The sequence below is a fragment of the Tigriopus californicus genome, chromosome 6 (genome assembly GCF_007210705.1).
Source record: "Tigriopus californicus strain San Diego chromosome 6, Tcal_SD_v2.1, whole genome shotgun sequence".
Classification (NCBI taxonomy): Eukaryota; Metazoa; Arthropoda; class Copepoda; order Harpacticoida; family Harpacticidae; genus Tigriopus; species Tigriopus californicus.
In genome coordinates, this window is record NC_081445.1 from 13,044,496 (window position 1) to 13,059,738 (window position 15,243).

General features: G+C 40.4%; 1 protein-coding gene across 6 annotated transcripts; it reads left to right on the top strand.

Annotated features, from left to right (window-relative positions):
* Positions 1-8,197: 8,197 nt before the first annotated feature.
* On the top strand, positions 8,198-13,465 carry LOC131882567 (uncharacterized). 6 transcript variants are annotated; one of them, XR_009373497.1, is made up of 6 exons: positions 8,198-8,580; positions 8,904-9,099; positions 10,041-10,159; positions 10,232-10,745; positions 10,812-10,951; positions 13,252-13,465. XR_009373497.1 is itself a non-coding variant. In XM_059229757.1 (3 exons), exons 1-3 carry the CDS (start codon positions 10,662-10,664, stop codon positions 13,418-13,420), a joined length of 393 nt encoding a protein of 130 aa, XP_059085740.1. In that variant the 5' UTR covers positions 10,341-10,661; the 3' UTR covers positions 13,421-13,465. The 6 variants fall into 6 exon arrangements, 1 of the variants encoding a protein (XP_059085740.1); XR_009373498.1 differs by having other exon boundaries at positions 8,452-8,580; positions 8,798-9,099; XR_009373500.1 differs by having other exon boundaries at positions 8,478-9,099; positions 10,232-10,529; positions 10,584-10,745.
* Positions 13,466-15,243: the final 1,778 nt, after the last annotated feature.

The window sequence follows — 15,243 nt, forward strand, 5'->3', positions numbered from 1 at the left end:
TTTTATTCATCAATTTAAGTGCATAACCGTCAAATCCTTTCATGGTTTCAGTGTTTCAAAGGCATTCCGAATACGCTCCCAAACCCCCATTCGATCCTCGACAGACGTCCTCTTGTACCTCCCTCAAAATGGCCCTGAAGAAGCTGGATTTCTGTTCCTTTCGAGTCTTGTTTTGACGTCGAACACAAGAAAGGCCACTCGTGTGTCAATTTGGTCGGCTGTTGTTCTAAATTAGTTAGTCATAGTCCTCTCTCCTTTTCTCCCCTTTTTTCTCTTGCCTACTGGGTGACAGAAAAGAAACCGGACACGGAAAATTGCTTTTTTAAGCCTGACAAAGTATGCTGCAGAGTAAATGTTAGGAAACAAAGTTATTAAACATTATCATTCAATTATTTTTTTAAATACATTACTCCACATATCCTCCTCGCTTTTTGACTACGGTCCGAAAACGTCGAGAGCACTTCTGCAACATGCATGGACCTCTGCTTCAGGTAAATTTGCCCAAGCTGTTAATAGGGCTGCCTTGAGATCAGGAAGACTCTTAAAAACTGTTCCCCTCAGTCTTCTCTCCAGATTTGACTTGATGGCAAAGTCCATTGCGTTCAATTCTGGGGAGGAAGGGGCCACATTTCCTTACTCAAGAACGAGGAAAGATTTTGTGTTTTCTTGGCAGTGTGAGCAGGTGCTCCATCCTGTGGAAGATCTGTAGTACGGTTCTTGGCCAAGACACGATCGTTTTGAGTGTTTGGGATGGGTTCTAATGTGAAGGTTTTCTCAGCCGTCCAAATCATTTCAGGGCTCGTGTCACTGATGATGAGATCACGAATTGCGGGTCCTCTTTCCAGGCTCTTCTTACTTGTTGCCTCACTGAGAACTTGCCCCTTCTGGAGCTTGTAGGGGACGAAATTAAAGTCCTCTCTGACCATCTGGCAAAACGATTCACGATTGACTCCAGCCTCCTCAGCTATTTTTCTCATGGATCTCCTCGGATTTCTTTGGATCTTTTCCCTTGTGCTTTTGAGAAGGGTTTTGGTCCGAGTAGACCTTGGTCGACCTGTTCTTGGTCGAACCTCCATTGTTCCCGTTTCACGGAAGCGTTTTAGGTCGTCGTAAATCGTGGATTTAGGTATGGAGAGCTTTTGAGCTATTTCTCGAACTGAAAATCCAGATTCGTACACGTTCATCACTCTAAGTCGATGACAAAAGGTCTTCATGGTGCTTGTTTTGCTCACAAATGACCCAAGCAATCATTGATATGATTGCCAAAGCAAATTGGCCAATTGAAAAGCAGCATATTTTCTGGTGCCAAATTTAAATTAGGCCTCAATGTTCATCTTTGAATTTGAACTTGGTCAGACCGACCTTTTTGGCCGGTCTTACTCTAGAGCACGCCGGCTTTTGAGTAATGGTCGACCCTATCTCAAGAACATGATGATCTGACCGGAATGATGTCGTGCTCCAAATAAGTGAAGTTGAGTAGAACTATTGAAAATATATTTCGGGTGATTATGTATGGTCTGCCTCGCAGGACGGACAGGAGAAGAATGATCAGAAGAAGTGAAACGTGGAAGAAGGACAAAGGGCAAATGGGAAGATAATGATATTGGTCACACAACCTATATTTATGATTCCACCAACTCCCCTTTTCAAGAATTTTAACCAATATATATTTGACGGTAAAATTCTCTCCAATATCATAATCTATTTGGCTTTAAACTCGGTCTCAGGCTACGAGGTGAAACAACAGAACGCGCTATTTGTGTGGTGTAATTTGGTGTGACTGTGTCATGAGAAGCGGCACAACAATCGATCCGGAGAAACCGGCGATTCCGCCACAATTTCGTTCCGCTTTCGAAAACAATCAAGTAGCGGCGACCAAATTGTTTAAGGATCCGGCCACGTTTATCCCAACGTTTTGATGGAAGGCTTTGTATATAAACACTAGAACCCATGGGGATCGAGTTCAAAGTGCGAGAGGGTCGGTCATAGTGGGCTTTGCGTGATTCCCCCACTTTCAATCGCTTATGATTGGCTTCATCCAGGAGGGTTGAGGGTAGTGTAACACCATGAACAACGCAACGCTCCAAAATATCACTCACACGGCGAACAAGATCATGTAAGGACGGGGCTCCACAGGCCATGTCATCTACGACCTTTTGAATATCTAATCCCGCCATGGCTATATCTCCCCGATAAGAAAAGGAGTCTCCGGTAGAAACAAATCCCATGGGTGATCGGAGGAACTTGAACTTGCCAAACGGGGTCAGAAAGGTAGTCAAGTGCTGGGATTCTTCAACCAGGGGCATTTGCCAGTACCCCTTGACTAGATCCAATTTGGCGAAATATTTCTGGTCCGGCGTGAAACCAGAAATTGCCTCCATGGGAGTTTTAATGGGGTGGATGCTTCTTTTGACCTGCGAGTTCAATCGAGTCAAATCCACACAAATGCGAATATCACCATCTCCCTTGGGAACCACAACAATGGGGTGGCACCATACAGCGACCTCATCTCCAACTGGTCCAATGATTCCTTGCTTCACCATGTCCCGGAGCGACTCCTCAGCTTTGGTACGGTAAGCAAAAGGAATGGATCGTGCAACGTGAATTGCGAATGGTTTTGCATCCTCTTTCAGATGAATGACCATGGGGTCGCCAACAATGGGACCAGTCATAGGACGGAGCGTCTCAGACTCAAATGCTTGTGAGTAAATACTCTTCNATGGGGTCGCCAACAATGGGACCAGTCATAGGACGGAGTGTCTCAGACTCAAATGCTTGTGAGTAAATACTCTTCAGCTTCGCATTAATCAATTGGAAAGCATCTGGCGTAAGCTCAGGGGACAATTTGGAAATCGAGAGATCCCGATCTTTCCACAATAGTAAAGAATTCGAGTGAATATCGGTCTTGCATAGAAGCAGTGAAGCAACTCTAGCTTGGGGAAACTTAAAATTGTCGCCAATGATAGTTAAGGCCTTACAAGCTTCCAAACTTAAAAAGGCGTCCTTTAAGCCATGACACACGATGATGGGAATATCAAACGCTGTCGCATCGCGAATGCACAGAGTCGCAGAAAACTTTACTCGTTGGCAAACAGGCTTCCCGTCGATTCCTATAATTTGATCGGGAAAATCCGAAGAGAGTGTGACGATTTTCTCCAATCCGGAGTTTCGAAAGATGGTTGAACCCATGACAGAAATGTCGGCACCAGTGTCTGCACAGAAGGTGATCTTGATCGGTTTCCCACCAATATGGCTCGGGACAACATTGACCTCAACCTCATTAGAGACCTTTCGAGATAAATCTGAAGATGCAATACGCAGTTTCAAAGCGCCAACGCGAGGAAAGGGAAAACGTTTAGGCACCCCATTTTTGGCGTATTTTGCGGTCTTGGACTTGCAAACTTTGTCCCAATGACCTTGTTGACGACAAGAGCGTCAGAAACTTCTTTGTGCGGGACAGTTGTCTCTTGGATGAGCGGAATTGCCACAGTTCTCACAATTGGGAGTTTGGAACGATGGTTTGGATGACGACTTAGTCCTTGTGGATTTGTAGGTAGATTTGGTACGAGCAACATTAATATGAGCCGAAGAAGACATGTCTTTGGCACCCTGCCGAGTTGTCTCGAGCTCCAAGATGTGATGGCGCGCCTCATCAAAAGTTTTAGGATTTCGCTCCATCACTATTGCTTTGTCTGATTCGCTCCCCATTGCCGGAAGAAGAAGAGCAATCAACAATCGGTCGGCAGTGATCTTGGACAAATCGGCAAACTCCGCCAAATCACGAATGACATTACACAGACTAGTGTAGTCTTGGCCAACCTGTTATCGTACCTGGAGGAGATCTCTCATATCCAAATGGACACTTCTGAGACTCCTCAAGTAATCCCGAATAATTGAAATGATGTCGTCTACCTCACGACCAGTGTCCGACTTAATCCCAAGAGAATGTCGTATGATTTGGAGAAAACCTGGGCTACAACATTCCCAAAAAAGCGACACCTGGGTCACTCGATCACGTCTGGACATTGAGATTAATGTGGCGTAATTACTCCACAATGGGCACCATTGAAGAAACGTTCGTAAATTGGTGTCCTCCTCCAAAATGGGAGGACGTTTGATATTGAGTTTTGGCAAGTCAGGGTTGGGGCCACTGTGTACAGCATTCATTTGGCTCCCTGACACGCGACTAACAGAGTCACGGTCATAATCCTGACGTATTCCTTGAACTTTAAACTCTGTTTTATCAAACATGTCCTCGTGGATATCCAACTCCTTGTCCACATCGTTTTCATCTGCGGCGGGATGGCACACTACTTTGGCCTCAGCATCACGATACTGGTTCAGCTTAGTCTTCCATGAACGAATCTTGGATTCTAGGTAATGCGGGTCTTCACCTTCAGTAAAAGATTCGAGCGCATCTAACGCAGCTCGCTTAGCTCTAGTAGTTAAACCTTTGTAACCTTTTCGAGTAGCCTTTAGATTAAACACTTCTTCCCTATTAGACATGGTTCACAATCAAAAAATGGTTTACGTAAAAAGACGTAATTCTGATGGGATTTATGGAGTTGTACTCAACCGATGAAAATGATGGGTAGAGTCGAACCAGAGCAGACTTGAAGACGAATAATATAATATCTCGCATATACTTGTAGAACCAGTGATGAAGGGAGATTGACCAGAATATATTGACCACCAGATCCAAAACCTCAACCGGGGGTGTAGGGCGAACCAGAAATGGGGAAATGGGTCCAACCAATCGACGTCCTCAGGGTCGATTGCAAGTCGGTTACACCTCCTCCTAATAACTGGGCAACCGACTGCGCGGGTGGTTATGTATGGTCTGCCTCGCATGACGGACAGGAGAAGAATGATCAGAAGAAGTGAAACGTGGAAGAAGGACAAAGGGCAAATGGGAAGATAATGATATTGGTCACACAACCTATATTTATGATTCCACCACTGATAGATTACTACGTGTCACATGGACATACTGGATCAGATCAGGGTCATTGGAAAAGACCAAGTCCAAAGACCAAACGCTATTCTCTTTAGTGGCTAATCCAACATGCTGGGAGAAATTGCGCAAGATCGCGAATTCTTCCAGCTTTTCAAACGACTGACATGTTGATTTCGAAATGGGAATATACCCATCGGGACTAGCCTCCCACTCTACAACGCTAGCCGGAAAATTAAAGTCCCCTACAAAGAAAACTTTCGAGCAAACTGCCTGATCCAACTCATTTCCAGTGAATTGAAGAGCTGACATAAAAGAGCTTACTGAACAAGATGGGGGTCTATTCATTGTTACAATAGACATATTTAGCTTTCGGATATGACCAATTAAGACCTCTACTTCTCCATTCGACATTTGTACATGACAAAAGTGCAAGTCATTCCTAACATATAGGCATACACCCTCTTGGGGGAATATGGAATTATCAGGGCGTATCCTATCGGAACGAACTAGGTTGAAACCAACAATGGATAGTTCTTCATCGAAGACCCCTGGCCAAAGCCAGGTGTCTGTTATAGAGATGAATGAAATCTCTATCTCAATGGCTAGTTCTTCTAAGATCTTAACTTTTGTGTTGTCTTTTTTAGAAATCAGACAATGCACGTTCAAATGTAGCCCCTTTAAGGGCCTCTCTTTTGACAGACCAAGTTCACAAGATCTTGGACCATCCTCTCCAACCGTAAAAAATCCCTCTTATTAACAAAGCTACGTTCTACTGGAGGCAAAGCAATCAAGTGGGTAACCGTGCTAAAATGTGCCCGGAACCCATGCTGGCTAAGAGGAATGGCTTCATTGATGTCAAAAAATCTGTTTGAATTCTATGACTTTTTCAAACACCTTAACAACAACTGAAGTGAGAGATATTGGTCTGTTACTACTGGGGAGCGACTTATCTCCCCCTTTAAAAGATGGAACAACATGAGCTAACTTTAAAGAAGAGGGAAACTTGCCATTGTCCAAGATGCAACGCATCAAGTACAAGAAAACAGGAGCAAGAACCAGTGAGCATCTCATCAGAAACTGAGATATTACACCATCAGGGCCAAGAGAGCTCGAGAGTCTCAAGTCCCTGATGGCCTACAAATCATTTTAATCTGTGATTTCAAGATCTTTCAATAAATCAATTTTACTAACCTCGCCAATCTCAAGAGACTCATCTTTAGCACAATGAGTTGTTGCTCCTGAACGATGTGGTTTGATACCACCCAAGATAACTGATCTCCAGGCATGTGAGTCAAAATCTCTACATTGACAATGGCTTCCCTATCGACCTCAAAGGGTCCTAAAGGGTGCTTCATCTTTCTCTTAGAGTTTGCGTAAGAGAAAAAAGCTTTTGGATTCAGCATGACCTCCTGGACAACTCTACTCTTTCTTTTCAAGTGGTCATTTTCAATGGAGGCCTTACTGCTCCCTTGTATCAAATCCAACTTTTTTTGCAGGCTAGCGACAACTACTGGATTCAAATTTCTCTGGAGCCTTTTTCCTCGTTTGCAAATCTTTTTGAACAATTGCTTTATAGACTTCGGAATTTTACATTGTGTTCTACACCTATCGGAACACATCCAGGGATTGCTAGAGTGAAGTAAACACCCTCAAAAACTAACATAATCTCGTCTATGACTACCTCTATGAACGATTCATTTTCCAGCGTTAAGATAAGGTTGGACTCCCTTGAACGTTCTACAATACACGGCCAATGTTCATCTTTGAATTTGAACGTAGCTGATCGACCATTTGGCCGATCTGAAAGATAGAGAAAAATCTTTGTGTGAAACAATCTAACCGAGCTTTTTAATAAAGGATCCCAAAAGGTTGCATATTTGCACATGTGACATGGAACTTAGGGAGCGAAATTCAGTTAAAAGTGAATTGCGTACTCAAGAGCCAGATTCCTCAAATAAGACCGAGTCACGAGCAATTGGCTCTATAGACGTCGCAGAAGTGTTAACAATTACTTTTTCTTCTTTGTCCTCTGAACCATATCCTCTCAAGTTTGACCTTAAAAACTCTCCAATGTCGGGTAGGCCATCCTAAATTTTAAAAGTAACAATCATTTCTATTGTGGTGCTCCTTATACATTAGATGGTTGTAGCGCAGTTGGTTAACGCGCGACCGAGCTTTGCTCGGGTTCATGGGTTCGAACCCAGGTCTCCCCCCACCCCCTGCTATAGTGGATTATATCGCCTCGAACGGCGGACCTCAAACGGCGGACCTCAAACGACGGACCTCGAACCCAAAATGGGACATACCAAAATATAATGAAAAACTCTGTCAAATAATAATCCAATGAGATTGAAACTCGCAATAAAGACTTTAAGTAAAAAAAAAAGACCAAGTTCACGCAACCTCATCAATATTTGGAGACCACTTGTTCAGATGCAGAATAAATTGTTCAGACATTCGGTAGAATATGAGCACCTATCCCAATTTCCACTTTGACAGATCAATTAAATCTTTGATCCTAATATGAAAGTTTAAAAAAGTATTCCCGATCATATCACTTTAACCCTCATTCTCTACTAAGTTCTTCTGAATGGATTTAATAAGCCAATAATTTCCCCGAATACTGAGCTTTTTAAAAACGCCAACTTGAAAGAATTGATTTTCTCGTTAATTGTCCCGTTTAATTTACTTCAAACAGTTACCATAAGTATTGTTTCCTTGCTGAAAAGTGTAATCGATGCATTGACATTCGGAAGACTCTCTTGTCACTGAAGCCTGAGCATTGGCCAAGGTTTCATTCTGGAGGCTGGTGTTTTCTGTCCCTAGGGAAGATAACAGTGAATCAAAGTTAAGTGGAAATCAAGGATTCACCTCACCTGACCCTTACCATCTTCGGTGATAATGAAAAATAAGGATTTTCTTCGCTTTTTATGACCTGTACATGTGTACATTTTGGACCAATAAGAGCATATCAAAGCTTTTCCCAAGACATTACATCTTCAAAATAACATTCCTTTCTACAAAATGCCTAAACACAAATATGATCTAGCATGACGTACCTGGTTTTTCCGCTCATGAAGGTTTGAACTATGAGCAACGATATCCATTGTTTGTATCTAGTCAGGAAAGCTTAAGATTACAGAATATAGTAGATTGACATAGCTTGTTTATTTACAACCTTAATTACGTAGTTTTGGAGGCATTCAAAATATTTGAACCAAGTAGTTCGATGCGAAATTGGAAACATTTTTTTACACTTATTCTAGAATGATTGATAACTGCAGTAACTCCTGTTTCAAAATCTTCTAGCGTAAAATATCATCATTAGAGAAATTCAGGAGCTAAAGTATTGCTTGAATAAAATGGTCAAGGTGTGCCAATCTTCACATCCAATCCTCTTGCTATAGTTATCCTTGGACGAGATAAGGAAGATAAAGCGCTCTTGACCATGATGTGCATAACCTAAGGCGTCATTTCCTCCGAACTCTTTACAAAGATAGTGACTAAAAGAGACTAGATAGGCCTTGACTCATAAATAAAAGGAAGCATTCCATTAGCTAACTCGGATTATATACACTCAAAAATGGGGCACACAATCAGTTTCACTATCGTTGCTCTTTTGGGTAAGTTGTTCCAAAAAAATCTATGTCGTATTATGAATATATTTTTTAACATATACTTTAGGCCTACTTGCCATCGTTTAGCTCCCCAAAATGTAGCCTAGCCGTGTGATGTAACAAACTGTGATCTCCCCGATTGTCGGTGTTCCAACACAAGTCCACCTTTAGAGGGAGAGAAAATTCCGCAAGTGATCTAACTGTCATTTCCTTGTTCTTTTAGTTAACCACAACCTTTAAGGACAGTTATATCGGTCGTGCCTCGACTCATTCTCGTTATAGTGTGAGATATAAGCGGTGTAAATAAAATCGCATCTGCTTCAATCTAGATCGTTCATTTGACCTTCAATGAGGCGGTTACCAGTACCTCATAGCGATTTTTCGAGCAACTCTTCACAGGAGAGTACAAAACCCAAATGGTTGCAACATCAGGGGAACTCATTACGTCAGTCATGAATACTCAGATTACTTCTTGGTCCATACTTACTGGTCACGAGGTCGTGAGATTGGGAGCATATCAATTTCGTAAGTACCTCATTTATTCCGAGTAAATTGCCAGCTCTTTTGTCAGGGTCCTTGAGAATGAGCAATTGTTGAATCAAATATATGCAGTATATCATTAGTGCCTTGTCCAATTGAATCAATAGAGACCGAAATCGCAAGTAGTTTAAGTGCAGCGATCGTCCAATTTTATATCATTTACGAAGAATGAACCTTCAAACCTTGATACTATTCAAACGTTTGAACCTATTTCTATACTGTGCTGAAAGAAGACAGTACTTTGTTTTTATGTTAGGGAAAAAAATATAATTGAAAATTAGTCATTAGCACGGGAAAAGCTATTTTTTTATCAGGGTCACGTTTCATGTTGCGGTATGAAAATAATTCGTAACTAGAAAAGGTCTCACGAAGGTATCAAGATCTTGTGTTAAAGACGAAGCAAGAGAGAAAAAGCTGTGACTAAAAAGGTCATTGATTCTATAATTTTTTTAATGACAGGGTGTTGTTACTCGTCAATTAGTCAGCGTTGAAATTGATGAAATCGTGCCTAATACCTAATACCAAAAAAATGATCTAAATGAAATATGTTCATAACCTAATAGCTTAATTAGAAGATTATTGATGTTCTACGAGGCCGCTTTTCGCATCAATTCAGACCTAGATAAGGTCAAGAAAAGGCCGATACGCATTTCGGCTCATGCGACTTATCCATGTTCCGATCTGAACTCTTCATGACATTCTTTTGATAAACGTAAAAGATATCCTTTTTTTAATTTTCCTCAAAAGTAGTATGCTAGAGAATTAAGATCCTGAGAATCGTGTGAAGCAAGTCCGCTTAGGCCAGATATATTGGCCATAAGGGCGAGAGCAAGTCTCACAGAAAAATTCCAATTGCTGTTTCCTAAGAATATCCATGACCCTTGTCATTTCATGACAAAATGACTTGTTTTTGTTTGGCATTCTAGCCTTGAAAATATCGTAACATATTGGCAACTTATCAACGAAGCAGGATGGTCTCTCGAAATGAACGGAATGTGAGAAATCTTGAGCGGAATTGCTAATGTTCCAATCAATGAAATACAAGGTAAAAGGTCGAATTTGTTTGGTGTCGCACCTCAGATACATAATCGTCATCGTTTACTATTTCGCCTTCAAGGAATTCGATCTCCAGACCTTCAAAATGGCGGAAACACTCAGTTCCAGATAATGAAGGACTATGGCTTTCTGTACGATTCTTCATTGCCCACTGAAGAATATGCCTTCGTAAACATGGATCGCGCCCTTTGGCCATACACGTTCGCCTATTTGAGCATTCAGGACTGCCAAATCGACCCGTGTTTGAATCCGTCCTACCCTGGAATTTGGGAATCCCCTATCTTGATGTTAGAAGACTCCAAAGATATATTTGGAACTGGCCAAGGCGAACCTTGCTCGTTCTTCAGAGCTTGTCAAGGGTACGAATATTGATATCTGTTGTAGGTACACCTCAAAGTCTCCTCTTTCAACAGGTTTCACTCACAGATATCCCGATCCTGATCCAATGCATATATTTGCTATGTAGAAGAAGAACTTTGATAGAGTCTACAATGGTAATCGAGCACCATTTGGTCTTCACGCTCAACAGCTTTCTTTGTAGAACCCCAAACGTGGATGTTCGACGGATATGTCATGTAAGGGCACGGGACTAACAATTTTCTCCACAAAACTTCTTAAAATGGCCTAATTGTGTATCGTAGGTTCGTCCCTTGAGGATGTTTGTGATTGATGGGTTAAAATTCGTTCAGATCCCTGTGACATTAGAAGAAGCTGCCACCGTTGAACCTTTCACTTGTGACAGTTTTCCCAAGCTCTTTCATTGTTTGGCTACGTCTTGCCGGTGAGTTATTAGTTGCAACGAAATGTTTTCCAACCTAGGATGCCCTTTCTTTCTGATGTGAATTCTTCTTTAGCGTTTTGATTTTTAAATGTTGTTACATTACTTACTCATGAAGGGTTATATCATTGTACATATTTTTGCAGAAACTACTACCATTTGAATTTTAAGTTGTTTGTAAATAGAAGAACATTTTAAGAGTCAAGAAAGGTTTGATAACGGGTACGAACTACTCTGCGTTTTTTAGAAAGTGTCTGATATTTTTTTTCGTAACAAGGTTTTGGGAATTTGGCCACTTTAAAAAGCAATAGTTTTGTAAATCATTGATTGACAACTGCTACTTTTTCTTGTAAAATTTATGAAGAGTGAAAAGTGTTCTTTTTATTATCGGAATAATGAAGATGCCATATTTTTTCAATATTAAATCATATTCCAGTTTGCTGTATTGGTGTAGATTTAGAGAAAATGACCAAGTCTGCTTGTTTATTATTGCATAAGCGTGATCTTGTGTTGTCAAGTTCATCCATTGTTTTTGTCGTTTATTTCATATTTGATAAATACCAAAGTCCGAATAATACTCTACAACCTCTACAAACAATCATACTTTACACGTGTGAGAGCGCAACACTCTCCTTTTTTTGCCTCCCAAGGCGCCACTAATCTGAGAGGTTCCGGAAAGTTAGCTGATGCGTAACACCCCCTATAGTAACAATGATATCTTAAGGAGCAAGATAATCTGAAAGAACGTTTTAATTATTATTGTACATTCCCTAACACTTCTAGAAAACACTCGCACCAAAATAAAAAGGCTAAACAGCAATGATATGCAATTACGTCTTGCGGGAAAGGCTTATTCATAAACTGCGTTTTACAAAGTACAAGTAATGAGGCAAAAAGCTTTGGGCAATTTGTGACCAATTCAAACTTACCGCATTTTTTCACATTGTAATGTCATTTCACTACCGTATTTAGACCTTGGCTAAAGTTAAGGAACGAAGCTTGACAAAAAGGGGGCCAAATTCTGTTTTTTTATGTTCACATCTTGCCTCATAAAAGGGCCAACTACTAGATTTGAGTTCCCATTTTTTCGAAACAACATTAGAAAACCTAGGTCCAGAAAATTCATTTGTCTGGAAAAGAACCAAAAACATTAATTAATGTGGAATCTGAGAGAGAAGAATAAGATTGGCTTTTTTATTTTCAATTTTGAAAGCTTTGATTGTGGCCTATCAAAAGTAAATGAAAATTCAAAGACAAGGTATTAATTATTTTTGAGTTTAAGTCACTTGATCACTGTTTACGTTCATTAATGGCGTCAGAAAGGTGAGGCAAAAATATATATTTAATCTTGCCTTATATTGAGAGCAGTGGTAATCACCGTAATGAGATTAAGCATTTCCCACTCAATCACAAGTTAGTGACAACTTGATGCTTATTAATGTTGAAATTCTTGCGAATAAGTTTGCCAAATTCAATTCAATATGCATCAGATGTCTGAAATCGCTTCAGTAGCAACCTAAGCTTTGAGAGATAGCCTGGAAGGGATAAAAATGCTGATCCATACGATCCTAAATATGATGCAAAAGTTATTCCATATAAAAAAAAAAATCCGTCAATTAGCAAACAGTGATATAGCCATGAATGTAAGAAAATCTCATTCGGATGCTTCAGAGGTCAAAAAAAGGTCACAGTTAAGGTCCTAGATTACTCAGGTGGGATCAGATTGCAGGAACCAACAATGCTTTGTAAAGACATTGTGCTAAGGCCAGAATGACCTGTTGTATGAACAAAACGTGATCAATTTTGTACCCAAAGAAAGGAACCCAGAGGTACGACCAATCAAAGAAAATTGGTCAATTATGCAAGGAGTTTTGAAGAAAACAAATTGACAGTCAAAACTAAAGACGAATGCAAAAAAGTGGCCTTTTGAGATCAATGAAACTCTGGTTAGTACCTTCATGAATTATGATTAGTGACTACCTTTTTGCATGGTGCGTTATTGTTGAAGTTTCTAAAAATAGACTGGACAATCTGAGAGGGGACCATTTTTTATGTCCGGATTTTTGGGTGTTCAACCTTTGAATTCTAGCCGTATCCCCTATTGTGGTGAGTCTCACCTTTTGTGCTATCCGCTGTCATTTTTAAAAACAAGCAAATTGTTGGGTTGTACCATTTGAAATAATCAAATAAAATTTCTAGGTAATTTCACTGCTTCTGATTTCACATAAAGAAATACAGTAGAAGAAATGGAACACAAACAATGCCGTTTCAATTGAACCTAAAATGCTTTATTCATCTTTCAGATATGCAGAGGACAGTCTTCTTGCTACTATGCATGGTAGTGGTAAGAAATATATGACCGTGTGTCATGAATGTCCAAAGAAATACCCATCGTTAGGAAATCCTCAAGGGCCGGAGGATGAGGAATATATGAATTCGACAGACGTATACCAATATGAAATACATGTTTGATACACATCGTTTAAATGGAGAGCATTACAAGATCAACCAAGTTTACGTCCAGCGTTCTTAATGAGTTAGATTTGATGAATATTTTTCGTCATTGGCTCATATTCTTCACACCATTCCCTTACGACCAACTATAGCAATTTCAAACAGCAATGTGATCCCACCAACACAAGTTCCAGATACCAAAAGTATGATAGGAGTCCACAACATTTCCATGCTCATCCTCAAATTCTCTGACGATTCATAATGCGAACCAGTCGATGTTGAAGGTAGAGCAATAATGAGAATGGGTTTGTTCAGGACTTTTTTAGAGAGACCAACTTCTTGGTACATGGTGAAGAGATGGTTGATATCGGGAGTATAAGAGGAGTATTTCTTGAAACGCATCGACCTATAGAAATTATACAGTCTGTCATTAGAGATCCTCAAATTTGGAAAACCCAACGTCTTTTGAAACAAATAAGAGTAAAGGACATTTTCGTCGCTTGATAGATATGCATCTCCATTGTTAAGGATGGCTGCTTCTACATGAGGTTCAAGTATCCCATCCTCTTGGACTGAGGTAAACCAACCTTCTTTTCCATGTACGCTGTCCAGAACCTTGTCAAATGCTGGAGAGACCTCAAATTGACACAAAAAAAATGAAGAGGTAATTCACATGAACAAATTTGTCATATTTGTGGATGTCCTCGTGATTGTTAATTACCGGTTCCAACCCTGGTGCAATCAAATTGATTCTCAGGTTGGACATGTAGAAGCTCACCATTAAAAGAGCAAACACTGACCACAAAAGTGCCAACATTTTCCCTGAATAAACCGAAGTATCTGTTTACCAACCATCAACTGCAAGTGTATTTGAAGTCACTCTACCTGCAGGCCAAGAGGGAAACCAGTTGATTTTATAGGGCTCGACGAAAGTGGTAAACGTGAGCAAAAAGAAGTCAATCGGGTTTCCAGGGTTATTGTACAATGTCTTGTCCTTCAACTTGAATTTATAAACCTAAAATATGGTTTGAAAACTGACCGAGAAACAGGTCAGGGCAATAAAAATTCCAATCCAGCTGAACAGATCAAATCTTTTGATGACATTCCGGAAAGACATTGTCTTTTTGGACACCCTGGTAACATATCGGAGTTGCGAGAATAAAAGGTAATTGGACAGATCAAAGAATATGCTATTGTGATAAACCAATCATCCCGGGATTGCGCCTTGAAGCTCACCCCGGAAAACCTAAAGCAAACTGAAATTGGTTGAATAGTCGAACAAAATTAAGAAGGTGGCATATTCTGAAATCTATAGACTATGAACAAGGCTTGAGTGATAGGATCACTGTAGCGCGCTGCTTTTTGAGTAACCCTACCGACAACACGTTACTTTTCGGCTAAAGCATGGGCAACGGTACGGAGCGAGTTTTTTATCGCTTCCGTTACGTCTACTTTCATTTTTATTTAAAGCGTGTTATTGTGACATTTTTGGGACCCAGCAATTCATCTTTAATAGGGGAAGAAACCAATTGGGGGCATGGAAAATGAGCGGTGGCGCATTTGAATGTTACCTTGCCGATCTTATAGCAAACTTCCATGGCACAAGAGAAGTTCAGAGGCGGGGAAAATTGGCAACTAGAAATAAGTCATTTTTAAGTTAAGCATCTTTAATCAAGGTAAATGGACGAGCTTCAGAGTAGAAAAAGTAAAATGTAGTGCAAGAAAAATATGAAGAAAAAATAAAGCTTGTTGCACGGCCTAAGGCCGCACGGGCGAAAAAAGATGAAAATACTTGTTAATATGTCTAGCACAGGAGAAATAAAGATTAAAACCATTGAGCC

What these genes read in the sequence shown, in the direction of transcription:
- LOC131882567 (XM_059229757.1), top strand. Translation starts at nt 10,662, where the DNA reads ATGGTAATCGAGCACCATTTGGTCTTCACGCTCAACAGCTTTCTTTGT. An exon ending in ATGTTCGACGGATATGTCAT is followed by an intron (nt 10,746 to 10,811) that starts GTAAGGGCACGG and finishes TGTGTATCGTAG; the next exon opens with GTTCGTCCCTTGAGGATGTT. An exon ending in TGTTTGGCTACGTCTTGCCG is followed by an intron (nt 10,952 to 13,251) that starts GTGAGTTATTAG and finishes TTCATCTTTCAG; the next exon opens with ATATGCAGAGGACAGTCTTC.